This window comes from Eumetopias jubatus, unplaced genomic scaffold, assembly GCF_037043125.1.
Source record: "Eumetopias jubatus isolate StellerSeaLion01/CBP00866 unplaced genomic scaffold, mEumJub1_p1.0 scaffold_3, whole genome shotgun sequence".
Taxonomy (NCBI): Eukaryota; Metazoa; Chordata; class Mammalia; order Carnivora; family Otariidae; genus Eumetopias; species Eumetopias jubatus.
Genome location: NW_028274809.1, coordinates 60647790 through 60674352, shown reverse-complemented (window position 1 = coordinate 60674352; position 26563 = coordinate 60647790). Strand labels below are relative to the sequence as shown.

At 39.1% G+C, this 26563-nt stretch overlaps 1 protein-coding gene across 1 annotated transcript in view; it reads right to left on the bottom strand.

Annotated features, from left to right (window-relative positions):
• Positions 1-6169: 6169 nt before the first annotated feature.
• SLC25A12 (solute carrier family 25 member 12) overlaps positions 6170-26563 on the bottom strand; it is a 97936-nt gene continuing 77542 nt past the window's right edge. The window contains exons 14-18 of the mRNA XM_028122767.2: positions 13477-13617; positions 11514-11652; positions 8762-8920; positions 8556-8646; positions 6170-7270 (exon numbers count right to left, since the gene is read on the bottom strand). Of these exons, the coding sequence (XP_027978568.1) occupies positions 7069-7270; positions 8556-8646; positions 8762-8920; positions 11514-11652; positions 13477-13617 (732 nt within the window). The 3' untranslated portion in view covers positions 6170-7068. The remainder of the gene's footprint in view (positions 7271-8555; positions 8647-8761; positions 8921-11513; positions 11653-13476; positions 13618-26563) is intronic.

Below are 26563 nucleotides of genomic sequence, written 5' to 3'. Positions count from 1 at the left end.
TAAATAAAATCTTAAAAAAAAAAAAAAGACTTAGTATATAGCCACAGTAGTCAAGACAGTAGTATTGTTTAAAAAAAACAAAAACAAGCAGACGGAACAGAATACAGAAGCCAGAATGGTATAAATACAGTAACCAATCTTTGACAAAGGTGGAAAGAATGGAGCAAAGATGGTCTTTTCAACAAATGGTGCTGAAAGAAGTGAACAGTCACATACAAAAAAAAAAAAAAAAAATCTAGACACAGACCTTCCACCCTTCACAAAAATTAATTCAAAATAGATCCAGAGAGCTAAATGTAAAACATGCAACTATAAAACTCCTAGAAGGTAACACAGGAGAAAACCTAGGTGACCTTGGATGTGGTGGTAACTTTTTAGATACAACACCAAAGGCACAATCCATGAAAGAAATAACTGATAAGCTGGAGTTCATTAAAATTAAATACTTATGCTCTGTGAAAGACAATGTCAAGAGAATGACAAGTCAAGCCAGAGAATGGAAAAAAATATTTGCAAAAGCCACATCTGACAAAGGGCTGTTATCCAAAATATACAAAGAACTCTTAAAAATAGGTAAACAATCCAATTAAAAAGTAAGCCAAAGACCTAAACACCTCACCAAAGAAAATATACAGATGGCAAATAAACATATGAAAAGATGTTCCACATCATATATCATCAGGAAAATGCATATTAAAACAAAAGTGAGAACCACTACTATTAAAATGACCCAAATCTGGAACATTAACATCAGATGAGGTGTTGATGAGGATGTGGGGCAACAAGAACTCTCATTCAATTGCTGGTGGGAACACAAAATGGTACAGTCACTTAGGAAGATAGTTCGGTGGTTTCCTACACTACTAAACATACTCTTACCATATGATCTCGCAGTAATGCTCCCTGGTATTTACTCAAAGGAGCTGAAAACTTATGTCCTGCACCTGGATGTTTATAGCAGCAGCTCTATTATAATTGCCAAGACTGGAAGCAACCAACATATCCTGCAGTAGGTGAAGAGATAAATATGTGGTTTATCCAGACAATGATATATTTAGGACTAAAAAGAAATGAGTAGTCAAGACATGAAAAGACATGGAGGAATCTTAATTACATATTACTAAGCCAATCTGAAAAAGGCTACATACTATACGATTCTAAATATATGACATTCGGGAAAAAGCAAAAGTATGGAAATTAAAACATTAGTGATTACCAGGTGTTAAGGGGCTGAGGGGAGGCAATGGAGGAGTAAGTGGAACCCAGAGGATCTTTAGGGCAGTGAGAATACTCTGTACAATACTATAATGATGGATGTTAAAATCACAATGTGTATCACTACATACCCACTGAGTAACTATAATAAAAAACAATAAAGTATTGGTGAGAATGTGGAAAAACTGTATCCATAATTACTGGTGGGAATATAATATGATATACTTTACATTTGGGGAGTGATGGAAATGTACTAAAATTGAACTGTGGTGATGGTTACGTAGCTCTTTAAAGCATACCTCAACAATAAAGCTGTGAAAAAGAGAAATTAACCACCGTACCACTAGACTTCCAGTTTATAGTATTGGGACAAGCTAGACCATACCACAAGGAAACAATTGGATAAACAATGTAAGATACTCTAAGACAAATGACTTTACAATGTTAAGGACTGACAAACAAGTGAAAAAGCATGGAACTATTCCACAGTTAAGAACTAAAGATGCATAACCAAACATAATGTATCAGTACTGATTAGAATCCACATCAGAAAAACAGACATTTCTGAAGTAGCTGGAAAGGTTTGAATTTAGACAATATCAGATAATATGAAGTTATTGTGGGTTTTTTTTTTTTTTTATGTGTGATAATGGTGTTTGGTTGCAGAATGTCCTGTTAGGAGATGTTTGCTAAAATATTTAGGAATGAAGTACCATGTCACCTGCAACATACTTTCGAATGGTTCAGCAAAACTACTTGCAAAGATAAAGCAAGCATGGAAAAATGTAGATAAGTGAATCTAGTTGAAACATATTCAAAGAGTTTCATACTACCTCTTCAAACTTTTCAGGTTTGTAATTTTTGAAAATAAGAAGTGGGGAGGAAACTCAATTATATTCCTATGTACCAGGAATGACTTTTTAAAAAAGGTGTAATAGTATATGATATATGGTGTGTGTATGTGTGTATATATATATATATATATATATACACACATACACACACCTAGAAACAAATATACCTACACACAATGTCCAAGACCTCTTTGGTGATAATAAAATTTTATTAAGACATTAAAAAGACTTAAATAAGAGATATATCATGTTCATGGATTAGAAGGTCCACTATAATGATGTAAATTTTCCCCATATGGCCTATAGAGACTTTGCAACTCCAATTAAAATCTCAGTGTGTTTGGTTTGCTTAGTCTTTGGGAGGAAATTCATAAGTTGTTTCTAAAATGGATATGAAAGAGCAAAGAACCAAGAAAAGCCACAAGCTCTTGAAGAATAACAAGGTGAAAAGACTTGCAATACTACAGTTCAAAACTTTTTTTCAAGATAGAGTAATGAAGAGAGTGTATATTGGCACAAGGAAAGACCAATAAAACAAAACAAATAGTCGAAAAAGAGAGGTCTGCACATATCAATGCTCAATATATAACAGAGAAGGCACTTTAAAGCAGTAGGGAAAGGAAGGTCTTTTCAATAAACAGTGCTGGAACAAGAGACTAACCATATAAAGATGCAAAAAAAAAAAAAAAAATTACCTCATACCACATGCAGAAGACATTTCCAAGTAGGATGAAATCTCAATGTGAGCCACAAAACTATAAAGCATTTATGAAGAAAATATCAACCATATTCATGACCTAGAGAGAGAATAATTTTTAAGTGAAATCTAAAACATGCTAACCGTAAGGTAAAAATATATGTGAACAGGCGCCTGGGTGGCTCAGTTGGTTAAACTGCTGCCTTCAGCTCAGGTCATGATCCCGGGGTCCTGGGATCAAGCCCCACATCGGGCTCCCTGCTCATGCGGGAAGCCTGCTTCTCCCTCTGCCTGCCGCTCCCCCTGCTTGTGCTCTCTCCCTCTCTCTCTCGCTATCTCTGTGTGTCAAGTAAATAAATAAAATCTTTAAAAAAAATATATGTGAACATATTAAAATGTTAACATATCAAAAACACTGTGAAAAGACAAGCCACAAGTTGGGGAAAGATTTTTGCAAACACAACTCATAAAGGAGTAGTATCCAGGATATATATCAGAATCCCCTGCAAAGTACTGGGGAAAAAATGGACACAAAACTTTAACACATACTACACTCACCAAAGATGAAATCGAAATATCCAGTGAACATGTTGGCCTTCTTGTGTGCTAAATAAGTCTTTTTGAAGAGCAGCGTGGCAATATATATGAACATAATTTGACATAAAGAAAATGCTAAGTAAAACCACAGTGAGATAACATTATACACCCAACAGATTGGTAAAAACTAAGAAGCCAATATACCCTTGGAGGAATGTAAATCAGTACAAGAATCTCTGGGGAAAGTTTGGCATGATCTGGCAAGAATCTAACAAACCTGTGCCTCTGTGGTTCTACTCTTAAGTATATGTCCTTTTATTTATTTTTATTTATTTTTTTAAAGATTTTGTCCTTTTAAAAGTGCATACTCTAGGGGTCCCTGGGGGAGCATGCGACTCGATCTTGGGATTCTGAGTTCGAGCCCCATGCTGGGTGTAGAGATTAAATAAACTTTTTTTAAGTGCATACTCTAGAGTACATATACAAAATATCCAGAGCAGCACTGTTTGCAGTATCCTCAAATTAAAAAACCACTCAGGGGGCGCCTGGGTGGCTCAGTCGTTAGGCATCTGCCTTCGGCTCGGGTCGTGATCCCGGGGTCCTGGGGTCGGGTCCCACATCGGGCTCCCTGCTCCGCAGGAAGTCTGCTTCTCCCTCTCCCACTCCCCCTGCTTGTGTTCCTGCTCTCGCTGTCTCTCTCTCTCTGTCAAATAAATAAATACAATCTTTAAAACAAAAACAAAAACAAAAAAAAACCACTCAGATGTCCAGAGTAAAACGGAAAAATTATAATATATTCATATAATGGAATAAGCAAAGTATAGATATACATGATTATATGGATGAGTCTTATAAACATGTTTAGCAAAAGAAACAAGTCTCAAAAGACTACAATATAATTTGAGTCACACAAATTTCAAAAATAGGAACTAAATATTTAGGGATATATTTAGGGATATATACATAGGTATAAAACTATAAAGAAATGAAAAGTAGGGCTGGTGTTAAAGAGGAGAGAAGGCGTATGACGGGGAGGATATGTGGGAATTTCTGAGGTGTTAGAACTATTCTGTTTTTTGGCATGGGTAGTTACATGGATGTTCGCTTTCTGATTTTAAAATATGAGTGTATATACATGCATACATGTACATCTCATGTCCTTTGTGTATACTCCACAATAAGAAAGTATACAATGGCCAGTAAATATGAAAAGACATTCAAACCTTACTAGTAACTAGGAAAATGAAAACAACAGTGATCACCTGTCATGATTCACCTAAAACGTAAGACTGATAATACCCATTTTTGCGGAGATTACAAAGAAAGAGGCATTCTCATACGCTGTCAGTAGGAAAGTAAATTAGTAAAGCCTTTTTGAGGAACAATGTGGCAATATATATAAAAATGTAAAACCCATATATCTTGTGAATCATCAGTTCCAATTTTAAATATCCTAATGAAATACCAGCACACATACTCAAAATATATGTACAAAAAGATGTATACCATTCGCTACGGTAGTGCTTGCAACAGTGAAAAAAATGAACATTAATAGGGAGTATTTATGAAAAGTGTCATAACTCATACAATGCAGTCCTATGTAGCTATTAAAAATTAAGACCAATCTTTATGAATGGGCATGGAAAGATCTCAAAGGTATTAGATGAACAAAAGTCACAGAACAATACATACATAGCATAACCCTGTTTTAAAAATATAAATATATACACACTTTTTTCTATAGAGATGTATGAAAAACAGACTACAAATTTAGACTTTAACCTATGAGTGATTCCTTCTCAGGCAGGGAGTGGTGAAGGGAGAAGCAAGGTGAAGAGGGGCCTTTCATATCTTACTCCATACAGTGGACCCTCAAACTGTGTGGTCGGTCCACTTATACGCAGATTTTTTTTAATACAGTACTGTAAATGTATTTTCCTTATGATTTTCTAAACGTTTCCTTTTCTCTAGCTTACTTTATTATTAGAATACAGTCTATAATACATATACAAAATATGTGTTAAGTGGCTGGTTATGTTATTGGTAAGGATTCTGGTCAACAGTAGGCTATTAGTAAAGTTTTCGGGGAATCAATATATGCCAGTTTTCCACTGTGCTGGGGGTCGGTGCCCCCTGCCCCCAAGTTGTTCAAGGGTCAATTATATACACAGATATTCTATGAATCTTTTGTAAGAACATATCTGTGGACTACTTGAATATTTTTAACAGGTGGTAATAGTGAAACAACTGTACTACTATTTAGTCCATTCCAATGAGAACTGAAGACATTTGGGAATAACTTGCTTTCAAAGCTAAGTCTTTCGTTTCTTGAGGGCTTGAGAGCCTGTGGTTGTGTTACAGGGCTGTGAGCCATCAAGTGATAAGTGCCGTGGAGGATTCTAAGTGACTGGGTCTGTCTCCAAGTTTGCCCCTTGAAAATATTTGCATACATTCTCATATCCTGGCTCATTGGCAATAGCAATAATGTTTTCCCAAAGCACTTTGCTAAAGTAAATTGTGATGTACACATCAAATCACAACCATAGTAAAGTGCAGATGTGGCTGTCAAGATGCATGTTTAGATCTAAATTAGTAATCACACCCTTGGTGAGTGACTTTTGGAATAAGTAGTTTGGATTTGGATGTGGATTCATAAGGAAGAACCTAGACCCACTAAAAATCACAAGATACAGCTTCTCTTTTTCTTCTTCCCTCCCCCCTCACTTCCATAGCCCTTTCCAAATCAAATAATTTCCTACAGAAGTGGGAGAGAGGGAAACCTAATGATGAGTTATTTGGAACTGGTAGTGAATCAAAATAAAAAGCACTATCAGTGTATTTATGAAGGAAAATCCAACTACATGTATACATTTTGGTGTGCATTTTATTTTTTTTGGAATCATATCCATATGAAGAAAAATAGCCAAAGTATCCTTTAATCTTGAAAGCTAGGCCCTTGCCTTGCTGTGTCAGAGGAAAGCAAAACTAAGGCAGTAATGCTGGGGACACCACTCTTTCCATATGCACACTGACAGGAGAGGAGCTATCGAGGAAATGCCTTTTGACTGATGAACAGAGGAGAATCTACACACATGTTAAATACAAATGGAAACACATCAGCACACACAAGTCATTAGCCTGGTCCTCTGGCATCCACGAGCATGCATCTTTTCCAAAGGATCTCTTATTCAATGGTGTAAGCACTTGGTCTCATTATGCCTCCTATCAGCAAATACCTTTTTATTCCAGAATGGAAAACGAGCTGGGAATTAAATACATCCAATATTGATGCTTTATTGCTGTAAGTCACCAATAAGAGAATGAATTTAATTTTAATACATTTATTTTTGTGTGACTCTTAATAAAACACTTTCAAAACATTCTGTACATTTCAAGCCACTTAGAACTGCAGTACATTCTATAAATGTGATTTGCTGGGATGAGGTGCCAAGATGTCTCTGTACAAAGATGTACAATATGTACAGTCACTCTAAGTGCAAGCTGTGCAAAGCAGTCTAGAACACTAATCCATGCCAAGGCTTAGAAAACATTTCAACACTTAACACTAAAGCTCAAAACTGCGTTGTTGCTTTTTCCTGGGCAAATGGTTACTTTATAAACAAATATATGTATATGTCATATAGAAAGAATAGTTTGACTCCTCAGCTCAGTCAGCACCATGCAGCTGACGGGATACATTACAGGGCTGCTCTTCTAGGCTTCTCTCTCCAGGGCACCATTTTGCCACGCTCAACGGCTGTCTCATCACTGAGCTGCCGCCGCCACTGCCTTTGGCTGAACTACAGCAATGCTAGGAGATTTAAATTTGGGGAGATAAAGGCCAAACTTGTTTTCAATGCCAGCAAAAGTGGCCGTGGCAAGTCTGTATCCACCGATGTGATCGGGATTGGCAGGAGGAAGGTCTGCGATGCGTGACTTGGGTGTTGGTTCTGAGCCAGAGGGTTTGCTGTTGATAGGAAAAAGCCAATGGTTAGAGTGCTCAAGACTGATGCGGATGGCACATGCGGACAGAACATTTTCAGTCTCACCCATGTGCCCCAAAGAGGAGTGTTTGTCCAGCTACTTCCTTGTCATCTATGCTACATTTCTTAGGATTTATGGCTGCTTGGAAAGCAACACATTCATATTTTTTATTTGGAAGAGAAATGGCCTCAATTTATAAATAGATCCACAGAGAAAAGATCAGAAGAAAATACACTTAAATATTAACATTCTCAGGGAAGTAGGACTGTGAGTGATTTTCTCTTTTGTACTTTTACGTTCTCCAAGTTTTCTGCATTAAGCATAAATTAGTCATAAAAAGTTTACATTTTTCTTTTATTTTGACAGAGTTAAAAAGTTAACTTTTTAAGTGCTAGACTCATGATGGTTATTACTAAATTTAAAGAGACACAGATATAATTCTTACTTTTAAAGAATGTGAAAGCACAGAAAAGCCTGGAATTGTAAGATTGCTATTCTTAACTTCCTACTTTGTAGAAGTCTCTCTGTTCCTAGGGTTCAGCAGCTAATTCCATGTTTGGCCTTTAAGCAAGGAAGGGGGTCAAAGGTTTATGAGCGGAACACCCAGAAATGGGATTTGATTACCTGCTGAAAAGCTGACAATTAATTGCTTTAGGTACAACCTTGCCCACCCAGTAGATTCAACAAGTAATTCCTTTTCTTCCCAGCACTTCCCAGGCTTCAAGTGGCCCAATTTCTGACCTAGATTTCACCAGTAATTATGTCCATAGGCATAACCTCTCTCTGAACGTTTTTTTTCTTTTCTGTTAGCTCTAAGAACATCTATACCTACCTAATAATAAATAAAAATAAATAATGAAGTCTCGGAGGTGTGAAAAGTCTTGATTGAGTCTTGGAAACAAAGTTCATAAAACGTTACTAAAACAAATTTACCTTATATCTGGTGAAAAGGCCATCTAATAGAATTCAAATAATAAGGACCTAAATCCATGAAGCTCTGTATTTGCTTACACTAAAAAAGATAATTTATTCACGTAACAGTTTAATTTGCTGCTTGCCTTCACTTTCCCCAAGTCACTGCTTAACACTGCGTATGATGGTCCCCTCATACCGAAGCTTCTCGAGCCCACTGTTTTAAATGCACTGGTCCTGTAGGGTTCTCTGTCCTACCCAGTTCTAGGAGTTCCAAAACTGCCTCCGCAGGCCGAACAAAGACCTATTTTGGTTTCGGTGCTTTCTTTTACAAGGAGTTGAACAGCTGCACTTACAGGCCTCCAAAATCAATGTAAAACCATCGCTGGAGAAGTTCATAGGTGACCAAGGTAACACCAAACTGGGGAGAAGATCGAAACACTCGAGCTGAAAAACAGACCGGAGTGAGGATACTGAACATGACTGTGGCAAAGCCAGTCGGTGAGTAATGGGAGCAGGTCCCTAACACTAGCGAGCCATTCTGCATGGCCGTAGCCCTTACCTGCAGTCCCCTTCCAAAATGCTGAGGGCCCCTCTTCCCGGAGTATCTTCCTGAAACAGTCAATGACACCACTGTATGTCGTCTGGCCCGCACGGGCGGCCACTTGCAGTCTTGTCTTGATGACATCAGCGGGGGTCACCAGGGAAGCAGCAGGCACACCTTTCAGGAGAAGGGCACACTGAAGTCACCCAAAGTACCTTATAAGGAGCAGAACTACTGCTAACAGCCAACAGTACAAATGGCAACTTTAACTGCTCTAACTCCAATAAATAGGTGCCTGGGCACTCATTGGAAAAAGGATACATAAGCCTATTAGCTGCTTCAGTGTGGAACAACATTCTTTTTTCTTTCTGAATTAGGAAAATCACTCTACATTGCGTGATCCCAAAGAACTAGGAGAGGAAAAAATGCAGCAATATTACTAGGACATTCCCAAGTATTCCCTTTTAGGTTTCAATGATTTTACCTCCTTTTTTTTCAGCAAATAAGATACAAGTATTTTTGTATATAATAAGAAATGAGGACACTGCCCATTTGATGAATGCTAAACGTAGTGTTTTCTTGCTGATTCTTGTTGCCTTACTGCACAAGGTGAATGTCAATAGTCATATCCACTCACCTGTTTGAGGGGCTAACTCGGGAGTTGGCTGGGACTCTTTTCAGACATGCTTACATGACAGAAGTCATTACAACAGGAGCTGAGGCGGCCAGGCAACCAGTTAAGGAACAATAGGGGAACTGGTCATCAAAAGGCTTCATCATCCATCCCCTGTGCCGGAGCTCCCTGGGGTCATGCTGAGATTGATCAGCAGTGGGACACCCAAGACAGATTTCACAACCACATCTTTCCCTTATAAAACAAAGCTGGGGACAAAGGAGCAAGATAACCTTCCTCAGAGGGATGATATTCAGTTGGGTCTATGACTATCACTGAATCATCACTAGGCAGATGGAGCTGGCGGACCTGTGGGACCAATGGGAGCCGCTGTTGCAGGAGGATGCAAATACCTCCGCTCCACGCGGCCCTGCACCGTAGTCAGATGAAACTAGGTAAACTGCCTGTCTTTGGAATGTTCTGAATTCTAAATGTTCTTAGGGCCTGCCAGCAAGGCTTTACTGGTAAAAATTAGAAAAAATCACCTCTCATTCTGAAAACCAACATCAAATATCTGGGGGCAAATTTCATGGCGCTGACAGTTCCATGAAAATGTTTACTTGGTTCCATCAATCACTGGCAAAATACCTGTCCATAATTAGACTGTTCTTTGGCTGGTTTTTTTTGTTGCTGTTTTGTTGTGTTGTTTTGTTTTGTTGCTGCTGACTGGAAAGCAGAGGCAAACGCTTGGGGGGAAAATTTGCTGGCCCCATTTAAAAGTGGGAGACTTTGCTGAGTACGGAAAAGGGGCTGGAGGAACACTCAGTGCCAACATGGAGCAGGTAGCTTTTCTGGCTTTTAAAGGACGGAAGTAACAAATGCCAGAGAACATGGGATTTGCTAGACCCCAAATAAGGGCTCAGAGCTCCCTTGGGAGAGTTTCTTAACCATCACAAGTCATTCCCTGTCATCATGGGTGAGAATAAGAACACGGTCCATCCCAACACCCTCAGAACCCCACCATACACACTACACTCTTGGAAGTGCCCAGGCTGTCCGGCTGTCCAGCCAGGGCACCAGAGGAGAATGAACCCAGTGAGAGCTACACAGTACCATGAGCCCAGGCAGGCAGACTGACACCAAGCATCTGGATACTACGTTTGAGTGGGTGTTCACCCTTCACCTTTCTATCCTGGACCAGCAGTAATGGGGAGCAAACACACACCCTTTCCTTCCTCTGTCATTTCTGAGAGCTGGTGCAGCCAAGAACACCTGGTCCTCCCCTTCTATCCCAAGTTAGCTCCTTCAAGAGGAAGGCTAGACCTGTGAGATTGGAAGGAAAAAACTTAGTACCTTTCTACATTTGTTAGGCTCCTCTTTCAAATGGAATCTCTTTTGTGTCTAACTTGGGAACTCAGACCAAATGAAGATTTTCACTTGTTCCACTGACATCTGAGCTCCTATTATTACTATGCTGGCCATGAAGGGAAAGCAAAAATGAAAAAAATGAAACTCTTGCCCTCAAAAAGCTCCCAGCCTAGTACGGAAAATAAAACTTATGCAAACAACTATTACTAAAGAAAGTGTTAAGGGACAGAGAAGAGATGCCAATTGAGTATAGGGTCGTTTGCCGGGCAAGTACTGCATATTTGTATCTAACGAGAACGATGATAGAAGGAACACTGACAGTATCATGAAGAAAGCTCAATTTTGAGCCAATCATGTAGACTCCATCATGCAGAAATAGCAAGTGAGGCATGCTAGACCTGGGCATCACATGAGTTACAATGAAGCAACTGATTTGATGAAGAACTCTTCCACCTTTATGCTTAGCTTGGCTGCACCCAAGGTTTCAGGGGCACGGGAGGCTAAGAAGCATGTTAATGATGAAAGCCCAATTTAGATGGGCAGATCTAATTTGGCTCTGAGTTGCTAAGCTGCATTACGCTGTTTATCCACATTATGCAAATGTAATTAACTCTCATCAGAATTACAGCACATCCCACAAAGGAGAAAAAGCGATCATATTTAAACTAAGTCAGATACAAACAATAACCCTCCCAGAAATAAAGGCGGACAGTGCACAGAAATTGTGTACTTCTTAAAGAGAATGGGGGTAGGGTTCTTTGGCTTAAAAAAAAAAAAAATTGTAGTTACCTGCCATGGCTCCAGCTGCAAGGAGATTTATACCTCCCACGTGTCCATTTTCATCAGCCAGAAGTAGTTTGCAATGAGCATAAACAGGAAAATAGATTGCAGAGAAGGGAATGTCTCGGAGGAAACACGCTTTGGCACCCTGTCACAAGTGAGGAAACAGTGCAAAACAGTTGTGTAAACAGGGCCGTGAATGCCCACAACGGATGCCTTAAGTGTTCCCTCAAACAGCATGGGGACTGAGTGGAATGGAAATGGCGGGGGGGGGGAACAAGATGGGCATAGGAAATATACCTGACTCAAAGTTTGAGAAAGGCTGGCGGACCCTGGAGACCTAGAGTTAGTTAACTGGGTAATGATGTTATCCTGAGAACTAAGAATTTTCTGGCATTTGCAATATAGATTCAGATTTTAAGGTTAAAAAAAATTCAGTTCTCAAACCTCCAGGCTGTTTGTTCTGTGTGGCTTTGGTGGATGCGAGGGAGAGGGGCATGGGTGGGAACAGACTTGGGAACCTAATGTTAATACCTTGATTCCAAAGCAACCGGCAAAGGCAGTCCACAAAACTAACAATTCATCCGTTCGATCTACACAGCATAGAGCCCATGAAGTACCAGTTAAGCTATAGGCAGTGACACTGGAAAAGAAAGGTGACTATTCGAGGGAATGGGAAAAAGAAACTACTCTTGGGTAGCAGAGGATTGGGGGAACTGGGACAAATTATTTTAGCAGAAGTTTCCACTGGAATAGAAAGCTACCCAGGGATAGCTCATCTCAGTGACTGAGGAACAATAAACACCTTCCTCAACTTGGTCAGTCACCCAGGCTATTCTCCTGCCCAGGGCTTGACCTGAATACTCATCTTCCAGCCGAATACTCCATCTTTGGCCCTTGTTTCCCTAATGGTTCTGTTTTGAAAAGACAAACTCAAAACATTAAAAAAAAAAAAAAATCCAAAGAATCTCTGAAGGATGATATAGACAGAAGCAGTATTAATAAATTCAGCTCTCAAAAGGAATTCCAAAAAGGATGGAAATTGGGGGCGGAGGGCAGGAAATGTGTACAGAACTCTCTCAAGATAAGCATCATTGGTTTACTGGTCTCCTAAGAGCCCTGTACCTGTATGATTCTAATCTAGAGTATTTCTGATTTCCAATTCGTAGCTACAGAAGCCAATTTACACATTTCTACAGTGATAGATCTGTAAATAAATCAGATGCTGTAGAAACACTGTTGTCTAATAGCAGCCAAATTTACGTATTCCCCCCTTATGCCAGGCAAAAGAATGGAAAGAAATACTCTTCCTTGTTTAAGAAATATAATAGCTTCTGCTCCATTACATCCGATCTGTAATGATGGGAGTAAGTATACCTGCAGGGAAGGAGTCTGTTGACTGGCATTTTGCTAAAGTACAGTACACTCTGTGGGTGTGTGTGTGTGTGTGTGTGTGTGTGTGTGTGTGTGTGTTTTAATGGAATTCATTATTGACAAATCCCACCCCTTAACTTCTTAAAAACCTGAATTCTCCCAAACTCTGCTACTGTTTCATTGTGGTCAAATTATTAAGACAAACAGAAGCTCCTACTGGGAAGATAACAATAGAGATAACTCAGACTCAAAATAAACACAGGACTATTTTGAAGCCCTAAAAAACAGACCAAAGAGAACACCAAAGAAACTTTTCCCAAACCTGCCATCAAATCAAAGGCTGTGAGGTGGGCCTCCCTGCCGGCACCTTCAGAAAGGCTGAAGGCGACAACAGGAGAGTGTGTTTGTATAGCCCACTGCCTCTAATAAAAGTGTCCTGATTTTGTCTTTTTGTCCGATTTTGTACTCGAGGAACTACCCTGCTGGACAAAACTGCTTCTCCACTTTGCAGGGAGAAGCCTGGTTTCCACATTCTTTCACGGTTCTATTGAGTACATGACAAGCTCTCTACTGAGATCACCCAAGGAAATCTACTCACCTTATACAGACCAAAAAGTCCCAGGTCCCGGAGTACATTCAGGGCGCTGACCCTGGGTCCTGTGGTGATCTCTCCAGCTACCTGCAGGCGAATCTTTACTATCTCCAGTGGATTAGTAAAGATGACTTGAGAGCCGCCAGCCTGCAGGCAAGGGAGGAGAGACAGAAGCAGATTTCCAAATCAGAGACGGACGGGAGCGTTACCAAGAAAAATCCAGAAAAGCCTCTACACGGCACCGCTTTACTCCTCCCTCTTCACAGGGGAATGAGAGGCCCACACTTCGGCCAATGCTAGAGGGGCTCACAGGGATGGTCCCAAACTCAGTTTCAAGCTAATCTGTGTCTGGATTTGTTTTGATTTGAAATGTCAAGAGTATTTCTCAAACCAGTCTTTCCGGGGTCAACCCAGCCATATCCAAAATGGCAAAACTAATAAACACATTTGGAAAACAAAAGTGAAGCCAGATGAGGCAGCAGGGAGCTTCCCAATGAAAGGGAAAGAGATGGTAAAAGACTGGTTGGTATCTTTTGTAAGCTGGAGGTAAAATGTGGATCTACAAGCGTCACTTTCCTTCTCTTACCAAGGATTCATTTTAGCTCAGCCATCCGCTTCCGCTTCCTTGGATTGTAGAACAATTAACACAATTTCGCCCCACAGAGGTGCCTAAGTCATAGGGGAAAAATCTCCCCCCGCCCCGTTCAAATTCTAAAATCTATTAAATTGAGCAAAACTCTTGAGACAGATACGTAGCTAAAAGGAGAGAACCTAGAAAGATACTTTCAGTATCAAGACAAAACCAGAAAAACTCTGCTGGGAAATGGATCATCTAGTTACCATGAGTAGGAAACTGGGCAAATCAAAGCTACACTCCACAATGGTAGTGAGTGACAGGGATTTGAATTTGGATAATAAGGGTGTATTTGAATCTGAAATCTGTTAACTAGTGGGGGGGGGAGAATGTGTAACAAAACTGCTACCAATTCTTTTTTTTCTTTTAGTTTTTTGTAAGAAAAAATGTGTTTGTATGAGTGTGTGTATATAGGATATATAAAAATACATTTTTAAAGCATAAATGTAGGGGCGCATGGGCGGTGTCTGCCTTCGGCTCAGGTCATGATCTCAGGTCCTGGGATCGAGGTCCTCCCATCAGGCTCCCTGCTCAGAGGGTAGTCTGCTTTTCCCTCTCCCTCTGTCACCTCCCTGCTGCTCATGGCTCTGTCTCTCTCTCTCTTAAATAAATAAATAAAATCTTGTAAAAAAAAAAAAATAAAACATAAATATATGTATCTCCACGAAGTGAAAAAATCTCATTTGCACATCTTCATCTGAACTGCAGCTGTTTGGATTACACAATCATAACCATAGTCACATAATCATATTATACTATATAATCGTAACTTCACTGCAGTACCATGTCCCATGTGGAACAGGAACTAGGAAAGGCCTCACTGGGGCCAATTCCACAGGTACAGAAACACTACAAACGATACCCTTAAAACTCATGTGCAGCATTCAATGACACTTCAATACTCTACCTTCACCCACATTCCCGTTCATGTTTCTAAAACCCACAGTCCTTCCAGTCCTACTTCCAAGGGGTAGCAGGTCTCAGCCCATTCTCAACTCTGCCTGCTCCAACCTTGACCCCTTACTCCTACAGACCACGCCGTCCCCAAGTGCCAACACTGATACAAGAGCCCTTTCGGCTCTGTGGGAAGCTTACTATCCTGGATTCCCCAGAGCCCTGATCCCTTTGTTGTCCACCAGGCATGGGGGTGCAGCAATGTGCTGTCTCTCTCTGGGTTTCCCGTGACTCCCAACTCCACAATCCATACCACTGGCACACAAACCCCAGAGTGACAACTGACCCAATTTTACATGTTGATTTGCCTGAGTTTCCTTCTCTTAATTTACTGTGCTGCAGGGAGAAGGAAGCATTTCAGTGTTTCAATCTAAGCAAACAATACTTTCAAAAGGATTGCTGGGTGAAAAATTATGTTAAAATGATAATCGAAATAATTGCTCCCACAGCTAGTATTAAGGACCAAACCAATTGAAAAAGTTTACTACTTCCCTGAAACCTCATGTTTAAATAATGGTTGCGAAGACTACCTTTGGGAAAATGCACCTTATGTTCTAAACTAAAGCAGATAAAAAAAAAAAAAAAAAAGACAGAAACACAAATTTTGATTATAATCCCCAAACTTTGCCACCATCAGATGATGTCAAACCTTGGATGCCATTCATTAATTATGGACATCACGTTTAAACAATACAAAGTTCTTCCATGTTTTTAATCATTAGTAAAGTAAAGTATAATGTCCCACAGAGCAGGCGTTCTCCAGCCGGTCATACCCCACCCCACAGCTCCTCCTGCTCTCCTCACCAGGCCCTTCGGAAATAATTGCCAGTTGATTGAGATTCGTACTCCTTCAACAACTCTCCACATTTCTTTCTGAGTGTACATGTAACATCTAACACGTTAACTCTTGTATGCTTTGAAGATCTGTTACCCAGAATGCATACTAAGTCCTGAGAATGCAATGGACATAAACTGATTTGCATTTATATATACACCTGACAAGTGAGCATGTAAACAAGAAAGCAATGACACTGTAGCAAGGCACACATCTATGAGTGTGGTTCACACTTATGTACTCTACTATATTTGAAGGGAGAAAACGTCTAGCAATTGCATAGTCTGTATATGTCTTAAAAATTTCTATTTTAAAGAACCTTATGATAGGCCTAGGACTATATAGGCCAAAACTATCCAGAAACATTGAATAATTTTAGAAAAAATAAAGATTGTTATTTAAGTTGTCTAAAACTTTGGTAACACTTACAGGGCAACATCCACAGCAAATACGCACTGTCCTTTTCTAAACTCTGAGATTGACCACTATCTCACACATGTTAAACTGGGGACAGTGGGATGGGGGAAGAAAATCTGCAATTAATTCAATCCTTCTAGTGAGAAATCTAGAGACATAGAACAAGGATTATGTTTTATCACATTCTTAACTGTTTCCTCTCTGAAAAACTAACACAGGAAAATAGCATTTCTCTTCTATTTTAAGGCTCTACTGATTGTGAGTGATATTATTACATTAAAAACAGCTTTTCACAGGGAAAAAACACAGTAAACATAATCAATGAACATAATGAATTTCAGAAAGTATCAAGTTGTGAAATAAAAATATGGTAACTTTTCAATGGAAAAAAGTATCTGTATTTTTACAAATATGCTAATGTTTGCTGTTCTACAAATATGCAAATATGTTTGCTAGTTTAAAGAGCAACAAAGTTAAACAAAAAAGTGTACATGCCCAACAAGGTAATAGTTAAGGAGAAACAATTATAAGCTCTTAAGCAATAAGATCTGGTAATAAAATTATGCCAAGTAACATAAACCAAACATAAAACATAGGTATGCACTGATCAAAATTAGTTTGTCAAAATTAGAATGGCTGAGGCATGAAAATATTGGTTGCCTTCTGGAAAGAGAAATGAGTACCTGAAAGAATTTTTAAAGCATACCCTATTGTTCCTTTTAAATTCTGAATCATGAAATGTATTAAGTACTCAAAAAAACCAACCAAAAAACAAGAAACAGAACTGGTCTTAGAAACAATGGCTTCCTTTATAGACTAGGTCCTCTCTCACATTCTTCCCCATGATAAATTTGGTATTTATATACATTAAATGCATTTTAAAAACTAGCACTAGTTATCTGCAGATCCAAAACTTTAAACAGGCTTATCCATCTATGTAAATATGAACATCAAAAAAATCTAAGCAATTATAGCTAGTGATTTGAAATAACAAAGATATCTACAATTTCAAATTACATCATGATGATAAACAGTTCTATACTCTTAGTGGACTTGGTCTAATTTGACATCCTGATGCTTACATTAGATAATACCCTTCTATGCAGCACGCTTGGTGACTTTTTCCCCCTTACCAAATTACCAAAATTAGCCTCTAAACTTCTAATGGTGAAATTTCCCTCTTCAAATCTGCTGCTTATTCTTATAAAGAGAGGCAAACATTATTAAAACTTTTAGAGGCTTTCATTTTTCATTACTAAGTTGTTTCGTTGTTCTAGAAATGAATTACAAGTGACACAAAAAAAGAACAAATCTCATTTTGAATGAAGGTTATCTATATATGACAGAAATGGAAAGAATGTAAACACTTCCATTTAATCTTGCATCACATAATTATTTTTTTAGTGAGAAAATAAACCAACTAAAGTGGGCAGTAAAAATTAGGAGGAAAAAGTATGTAATATTGAGATGTCACCAGGCCTCTGATGTGCCTGAGGCCAAGGGGTTGCACACAGGATTAGGCCTGTTCAACCTCCTGCCCTTAAAATCCTACCCCAGGGGCAGAGTCCACAAAGAGGCGGGCGACCTGGCCCTGCTTGTGCCCAGTCTCCTGTTTACTTTCTTCTTTGATCTGTTTTCTCCTGTCGTTTGGAACTATTTCCCTCCTACTACAATCTGAACAATTCATTATAGTCTTCCCTTACAGAGATTGATGAAAATCTAACTTCAATTTAAGGCCACACCAGGAACTTGAACAGATGTACAAAATATGTGCATTTAAAATAACCAAGCTAATAAAAGCCACAGAATTAGCTGTCACCAGGACTGACTCCAGAAGAATAGGAACAGTGACTCTCTCTCACATGCCATCAACCAAGCATTCTTAGATATTTTATAAAGCAATGGGAAATGCAATGGTTCTTTCTAAAATAGCCTAGGACCATGATAACTTAAAAGGAGTAAGTTGCAATTTGCTCACTGCTGAGTCACTGATATATGGACTCTGAACTTGTTCACATATGTATATGTGCTCACACAAGTATGCACGCATCAAGTTGGGGAGCACACTGATTCCTGGGACGGTGGGTGTAGATACTATTTCCAACAACTCTTTGGAGATATGCAAACTCAGTTTGCTGAGGGAGACACAGCATAAGGGCTGGTCAGCTACAAATCACGGCCCTAGGATTAGTAAATGCTCCAACTAACAAGTGGACCTCTTGCTGCACCTATGGGTGTGGACACCCATAGGCCGAAGGGAGGAAGCATGGAAGAGTAGAAAGATTCTAGATTTGTTGATCTATACTGTCATTAACTTTGTAGCCTTGGATAGGTCAAAACCTTTCCAGTCCCTGGTTTCCTAATATGACAATAGGGATCCCAACAACTGCCCCCATATACCTCACAGAGCTCTTGTGCACTAATGTGAGAGCACTGTGCAGACTGAAGGGAAGGGATGTATTCTTCAGGAGCTATGTTCACACAGGGCTAAGAACATCTGCAACATGCTAAGATGACACTAGCCTTTTGCTGAGCGTTAAATCTGTTCTGAGTCAAAAACTTCTACCCATTCAGAAGAATACACTCTCTGAAAGAGGTAATGTGATCAGGCAGGTATGTGCTCTGGTTAGAGTTTAACATAAAAACAGGTACTTATCAATGGGATTTTTTAAAAATACATATAGATCAGTCCATTTAGACTATTAACTTTCTGCTTTTTTGACTTGGAAAGATATTAAAGTTTTTTCCTGTTTAAGTTTATAGATAGTCTAAGAAACTCTACATAATCTTTTCTTTGAAAAAACCACCACAGAGAGGGCAGGTCAACATGGTAGAGAAAAACCCAGAACACACCAAAACTATACCTACATATAGAACAATTCTCTCTGAAAAAGACGTGAAAACTAGCTCAACAGCTCCTCCACAACAACGGATAAAAAGACCACAATGAGACAGGTGAAACAGGCAGAGATGCAGTATGGCCAAAAACCCCACTTGTGCGGGGATGACCCACAAGCAAGAGTGATTTCACAAATACAGAGAACATCCATGAGGAGCAACAGGTTCAAGTTCTACATCAGGCACCCCAACTCTTGGGACCTGTACCAGAGAGACAAGTCCCCAAAATATCTGGCTTTAAAAACCAAGAGATCCAAAGGGCTAAAGGAAACTGAGACTCCCCATTTGAAGGGTTCATGCACACACTCAAGCTATGACCCAGCGCAAAAGCAGCAGGTTAGAGGGCACCTACACCACATGTGACAGAGATTCATTGGCTAGACATAAGGCATCTGCGGGAAGAAGAGGGGTCTGTTGGAACCCTCCCTGAGGATGAGGGTGCTGACAGGAGCAATTCTGCACTCTTCTCCTGCCTTGGTGGTGCTGGCACTGGTAGGCATCATTTTTTACTCTTCCTCTCCTTGCCCCAACCCTGCACTCTCCCGGAGCCTTGTTCCACTAAACCCAGTGGCAAGCTTACCCCAGCCCTGCCTTCTCCTGTGACTCCAGCCCTGCTAACCCTGGCAGGTGAGCTTACCCTGGCCCAGCACTTTCATGAGGCCCTGCCAAAGCAAGTGGGTGCATGCAGTCCACACAGGGGATACCCCTTGAGCATCTGTAGTCATGGGACTGGCATTTCTGGGGCCCATGGGACTGAAACAATTGGAGAGACAGTTCTTAACAGGCTACCACCCCCAGGGTACACAGGCAACAGACAGAAACACACCCCCATCTTCCTGTGAGCACTTCTTCAAGACTGGGAGAGACACCTGTTTTGCCTAATATAGAAAAACAAATAGAGTCAAGCTGAGGAAACAGGAATTGTTCCAAATGAAAGAACAAGACAAAAGCCCAGTAAAAAAAATCTCAATGAAATGGAGAGAAGTCATTTACCTGATAAAAAGTTCAAAGTAATGGTCATAAAGATGCTTTCCAATCTTGGGAGAAGAATGTATGAATAAACAGAACTTCAATAAGGGGACATATAATGTAAAAAAGTACAAAAAAGAAGAGCTGAAAAATGCAATAACTGAACTGAAAAATATACTAAATGGATTCAACAGCAGACCAGATGAAAGAGAAGAGAGGCTCAGTGACCTGGAAGACAAGGTGGTAAAACTCACCCAGAGTGACAAAAAGAATTGCTGCAGCTCTACAAATAGAAAAGTGACCACATTCTGCAAGAATCACAAGATGGAAAAACTCACCTCAAAAAAGAGAACAAGAGGTAGTACTGACGGCCAGGGACCTAATCAGTATGGATATAAGATGTGAGAATTAGAGTTCAGAATAACGATTATAAAATACTAGCTGGGCTTGAAAAAAGCATAGAAGACACGAGAAAATCACTTTCTGGAGAAATAAAAGACCTAAAACCGAATCAAGTTAAAATCAAAAAGGCTATTAATGAGATGCAATAAAACTAGAGGCTCTGACTGCTAGGATAAAAGAGGCAAAAAAGAAAATTAGTGATACAGAAGACCAAATGATGGAGAATGAAGAAGCCGAGAAAAACGGGATAAACAACTACTGGCAAGGCTGTCATTCAAAATAAAAGGAGAGATAAAAAGCTTCCAGGACAAAAAGAAACTAAAAGAATTTGTAATCACTAAACCAGCCCTGCAAGAAATAATAAAGGGGATCCTGTAAGTGAAGAGAGAACCCCAAAGTAATATAGACCAAAAAGGAAAAGAGGCTTTACAGGTAATACAATGGCATTAAATTCCTATCTTTCAATAGTTAACTCTGAATGTAAATTCCTATCTTTCAATAGTTAACTCTGAATGTAAATGGGCTAAATGCCTCTATCAAAAGACATAGGGTATCACATTGGATAAAAAAAAGCAAGACCCATAGATATACTGTCTGCATTTTATTTTTCTTAAAGATTTTATTTATTTATCAGAGAGCGCACAAGCAGGGGGAGCAGCAGGCAGAGGGAGAAGCAAACTCTCCACTGAGCAAGGAGCCCGATGAGGGACTTGATCCCAGGACTCTGGGCTCATGACCTGAGCCGAAAGCAGACATTTAACTGACTGAGGCACTGAGGCATCCCTGAAAGAGACTCATTTTAGACCCAAAGACACCACCAGATTGAAAGTGAGGGGGTGGAAAACTATTTATCATGCTAATGGACACCAAAAGATAGCTGGGGTGGCAATTCTTATATCAGACAATTAGATTTTAAACCAAACACTGTAATAAGAGATGAGGAAGGACACTATATCATAATTAGAGGGTCCATCCAACAAGAAGACCTAACAACTGGAAATATTTATGCCCCTAACATGGGAGCAGCCAATTATATAAACCAATTAATAACAAAATTAAAGAAACACATTCAAAATAATACAGTAATAGTAGGGGACTTTAACACCTCCCTCACTGAAATGGACAGATCACTTAAGCAGAAGATCAACAAGGAAACAAGGAATTTGAATGACACACTGGACCAGATGGACTTCACAGATATAATCAGAGCATTCCATCCTAAAGCAACAGAATACACATCCTTCTCAAGTGCACATGGAACATTCTTCAGAATAGATCACATACAGTGTCACAAATCAGGTCTAAACCAGTACCAAAAGATTGGGATCATTCTCTGCATATTTTCAGACCACAGTGCTTTGAAACTGGAACTCAATCACAAGAGGAAATTTGGAAAGAACTGAAATACATGGAGGCTAAAGAGCACCCTCCTAAAGAATGAATGGGTCAACCAAGAAATTAAAGAAGAATTAAATTCACGGAAGCAAATGAAAATGAAGACACAACTGTTCAAAATCTTTGGTGGTCCTAAGAGGGAAGTATATAGCAATACAAACCTTTCTCAGAAACAAAGTTCTCAAATACACAAACTAACCTTACACCTAAAGGAGCTAGAGAAAGAACAGCAAATAAAGCCTAAACCCAGCAGGAGACAAGAATTAATAAAGATTAGAGCAGAAATCAATGAATTAGAAACCAGAAACACAGATCAGAAATTAGGAGCTGGTTCTTTGAAAGAATTGATTGATAACCCCTGGCCAGACTTATCAAAAAGAAAAGAAAAAGGACCCAAATAAATAAAAATCATGAATGAAAGAGAAATCACAACCAACACAGAAGAAATACAATTTTAAGAACATATGATGAACAACTATACGCCAACAAATTAGGCAATCTAGAAGAAATGGATGCATTCCTAGAGATGTATAAACTACAAAACTGAAACAGAAAGAAATAGAAAACCTGAACAGACCCATAACCAGCAAGGAAATTGAAGCAGTCATCAAAAATCTCCCAAAAAACAAGAGTCCAGGGCTGGACGGCTGCCCAGGGGAATTCTACTAAACATTTAAAGAAGAATTAACACCTATTCTTCTAAAACTGTTTCAAAATATAGAAATGGGGGGCGTCTGGGTGGCTCAGTCATTAAGCGTCTGCCTTCGGCTCAGGACATGATCCCGGGGTCCTGGGATCAAACCCCGCATTGGGTTCCCTGCTCCGCGGGAAGCCCACTTCTCCCTCTCCCACTCCCCTTGCTTGTGTTCCTTCTCTTGCTTTGTCTCTCTCTGTCAAATAAATAAATAAAATCTTAAAAAAAAAAAAGTAAGGAAAACTTCCAAACTCTTTCTATGACGCCAGCATTACCTTGATCTCAAAACCAGACAAAGACCCCACCAGAAAGGAGAATTACAGACCAATATCCCTGATGAACATGGATGCAAAAATTCTCACCAAAATACTAACCAACAGGATCTAACAGTACATTAAAAGGATTATTCACCACCACTGAGTGGTATTTATTCCTGGGCTGCAAGGGTGATTCAACATCCGTAAATCAATCAATGTGATATAGTACATTAATAAAAGAAAGGACAAGAACCATATGATCCTCTCAATAGATGCAGAAAGAGCATTTGACAAAGTACAGCATCCTTTCTTTATTAAAATGATTCACAATGTAGGGATAGAGGGAACATACCTCAATACCATAAAAGCCAACTATGAAAAGCCCACAGCGAGTATAATTCTCAATGGGGAAAATCTGAGAGCTCTTCCCCTAAGGTCAGAAACACAGCAAGGATGTCCTCTATCACCACTGCTGTTCAACATAGTAGAAGTCCTAGCCTCAGCAATGGGACAACAAAAAGAAATCAAAGGCATCCGAATCGGCAAAGTGGTCAAACTTACCCTTTGCAGAGGACATGACAGTCTATGTGGAAAACCCAAAAGGATGGTTGAACATCTGCAAATCAGTCCTTGTGATACACCACATCAACAAAATGAAAGCTAAAAATCACATGATCATCTCCATAGATGCAGAAAAAGCATCTGGCAAAATTCAGCATCCATTTAATGACAAGCTCACAACTAACATCACACTCAATGGTGAAAAACTGGAAGCATTTCCTCAAAGATCGGGAACAAGAGGATGCTTGCGTTCACCACTTTTATTCAACATAGAAATAAAAATTTTAGTCAGAGCAATTCAGCAAGGAAAAGGAACAAAAGGCATCCAAATTGGAGAGGAAAGAGTAAAACTCATTATTTGCAAATGACATGATTTTATATACAGAAAATCCAAAACACCTCCAAAAAACTGAATAAACAAATACAGTAAAGTTGCAGGATACAAAGTCAACATACAAAAAGCTGTTGTGTTTTTCTACACTGACAATGAACTGTCAGAAAGAGAAATTATGAAGAAAATTCCATTTACAATTGCATCAAAATGAATAAAATACCTATGAATAAGTTTAAGGAGGTAAAAATCTGTACATAAAAAACTACATTGATAAAGGAAATGGAAGAAGACCCAAATAAACGGGAAGATGTTCTGTGCTCATGGACTGGAAGAATTAATATTGCTAAAAAGTCTGTATTACCCAAAGCAATCTATAGATTCAATGCAATCCCTATCAAAATCCCATGGCATTTTCACAGAAATAGAGCAAACAACCCTAAAATTTATATGAAACCACAAACGATCTTGAGTAGTCAAAGCAATCTTGGGAATGAAGGACAAAGCTGGAGACATTATGCTCGCTGATTTCAAGCAATATTTAAAAATGATAGTAATCAAAGCAGTATGGTGTTGGCATAAAAACATATAGAACATAAAAAGAGTCCAGAAATAAACTCATGCATCTATAGTCAATTACTTTACAACAAAGGAAGCAAGAACATACAATGGGGAAAGGATAGTCTCCTCAATAAATGGTGTTGGAAAAACTGTACAGCCACATGCAAAAGAATGAAACTGTACCACTATCTTACCCCAAACACAAAAATTAACTAAAAATGTATTAAAAACCTGAATATAAGAGCAGAAACTATAAAACTCCTAGAAGAAAATGTAGGTGGTAAGCACCTTGATATTGCTCTTGGCAATGTCTTTTTGGATCTGACTTCAAAGGCAAAGGCGACAAAAGCAAAAATAAACAAATGGGACTACATCAAACTGAAAAGGTTTTGCACAGCAAAGGAAACCACCAACAAAATGAAAAGGCAACCCTACTTGAATGGGAGAAGATACTTGCAAATCATATATCCAACAAGGGGTTAATATCCAAAATATATAAAAAACTCATACAACTCAACAAAAAAACAATCCAGTTAAAAAATGGGTAGAGTATCTGAATAGCATTTTTCCAGAAAAGACATACAAGTGGCCAACAGGCATATGAAAAGATGCTTAATATTATTAATTACCAGGGAAATGTAAATCAAAGCCACAATGATATATTATCTCACACCTGTCAGAATGGCTATTCTCAAAAAGAAAAGAAATAATAAGTGTTGGTGAGGACATGCACTGCTGCAGGGAATGTAAATTGTGCAGCCACTAGGGAAAACAGTATGGAGCTGCCTCAAAAAACTAAAAATAGAACTACCATATGATACAGCAGTATTACTTCTGGGTATTTATCCAAAGAAAAAGAAAACACTAATTTGAAAAGATATTTGCACCCCTATGTTTATTGCAGTATTATTCACAATAGCCAAGACACAGAAACAACCAAGGTGTCCACTGATCAATGAATGGATAAAGATGATGTGGTATATGTATGCAATGGAATACTACTCAGCCATAAAAAAGGATGATATCTTCCCATTTGTATCAACATCAGATGGACTTTGAGGGTATCATGCTAAGTGAAATAAAGCAGAGAGAGAAAAACAAATAGTGTAAGATTTCACTTATATGTGAAATCTAAAACACAAAATAAATGAGCAAAACTCACAGGACAGAGAACAGATTGGTGGTTGGCAGAGGGGAGGGGGATTAGAGGACTGGGTAAAATAGGAGATGGGGGTCAAGACACACAAACTTCCAGTCATAAAATAAGTCAGTCATGGGGACGTAATGTACAGCATGGTAACTACAGTCAACAATATACTGCATATTACGTACTTTTTATGGTGACGGGGTAACTACACTTATTGTGGTAATCATTTCCCAGTGTATACAGATACTGAATCATGTTGTACACCTCAAACTAATAAAATGTTATATGGCCATTTATAACTCAAAAAAAAAAAAACAACACAGACACATTAAGATAACAGGTGAGTCACAGACTGGGAAAAATATTCATAATACATATATCTGACAAAGGACTACATCTATCATGGATAAAGAACTCCTACAAGTCAATAATAAAAAATATAAATAACCTAATAAAAAATAGGTAGAAAACTTGAACAGATACTTTACAAGAAAAGATATAGAAAGAGCCAATAAACACATGAAAAGATGGTCAACGTCTTTAAGCATCAGAGAAATGCAAATTAAAACCACAGTAAGTATCCTTTCACACCAACATGAATGACTAAAATAACAAAGACTAAGACCCTCAAACGTTGGTGAGGGTGTGGAGTAACAAATACTCATATACTGCTAATGAGACTGCACAATGGTCCATCCACTTCCAAGAACCAACTGACAGTACTTTTTTTTTTTTTAAGATTTTTATTTATTAGAGAGAGAGAGAGAGAGCACACAAGGAGGGGGAGGGGCGGAGGGAGAGGGAGAAGCAGGCTCCCCGCTGAGCAGGGAGCCCGAGGTGGGGCTCGATTCCAGGACCCTGGGATCAGGACCTGAGCTGAAGGCAGATGTTTAATCGACTGAGCCACCTAGGAGGCCCCTGGCAGTATCTTTTAAATTGAACATACCTGCGGCACCTGGGTGGCTCAGTCAGCTAAGCATCGGACTCTTGGTTTCAGTTGCAGTCATGATCTTAGGGTCCTAGGATCAAGCCCCACCT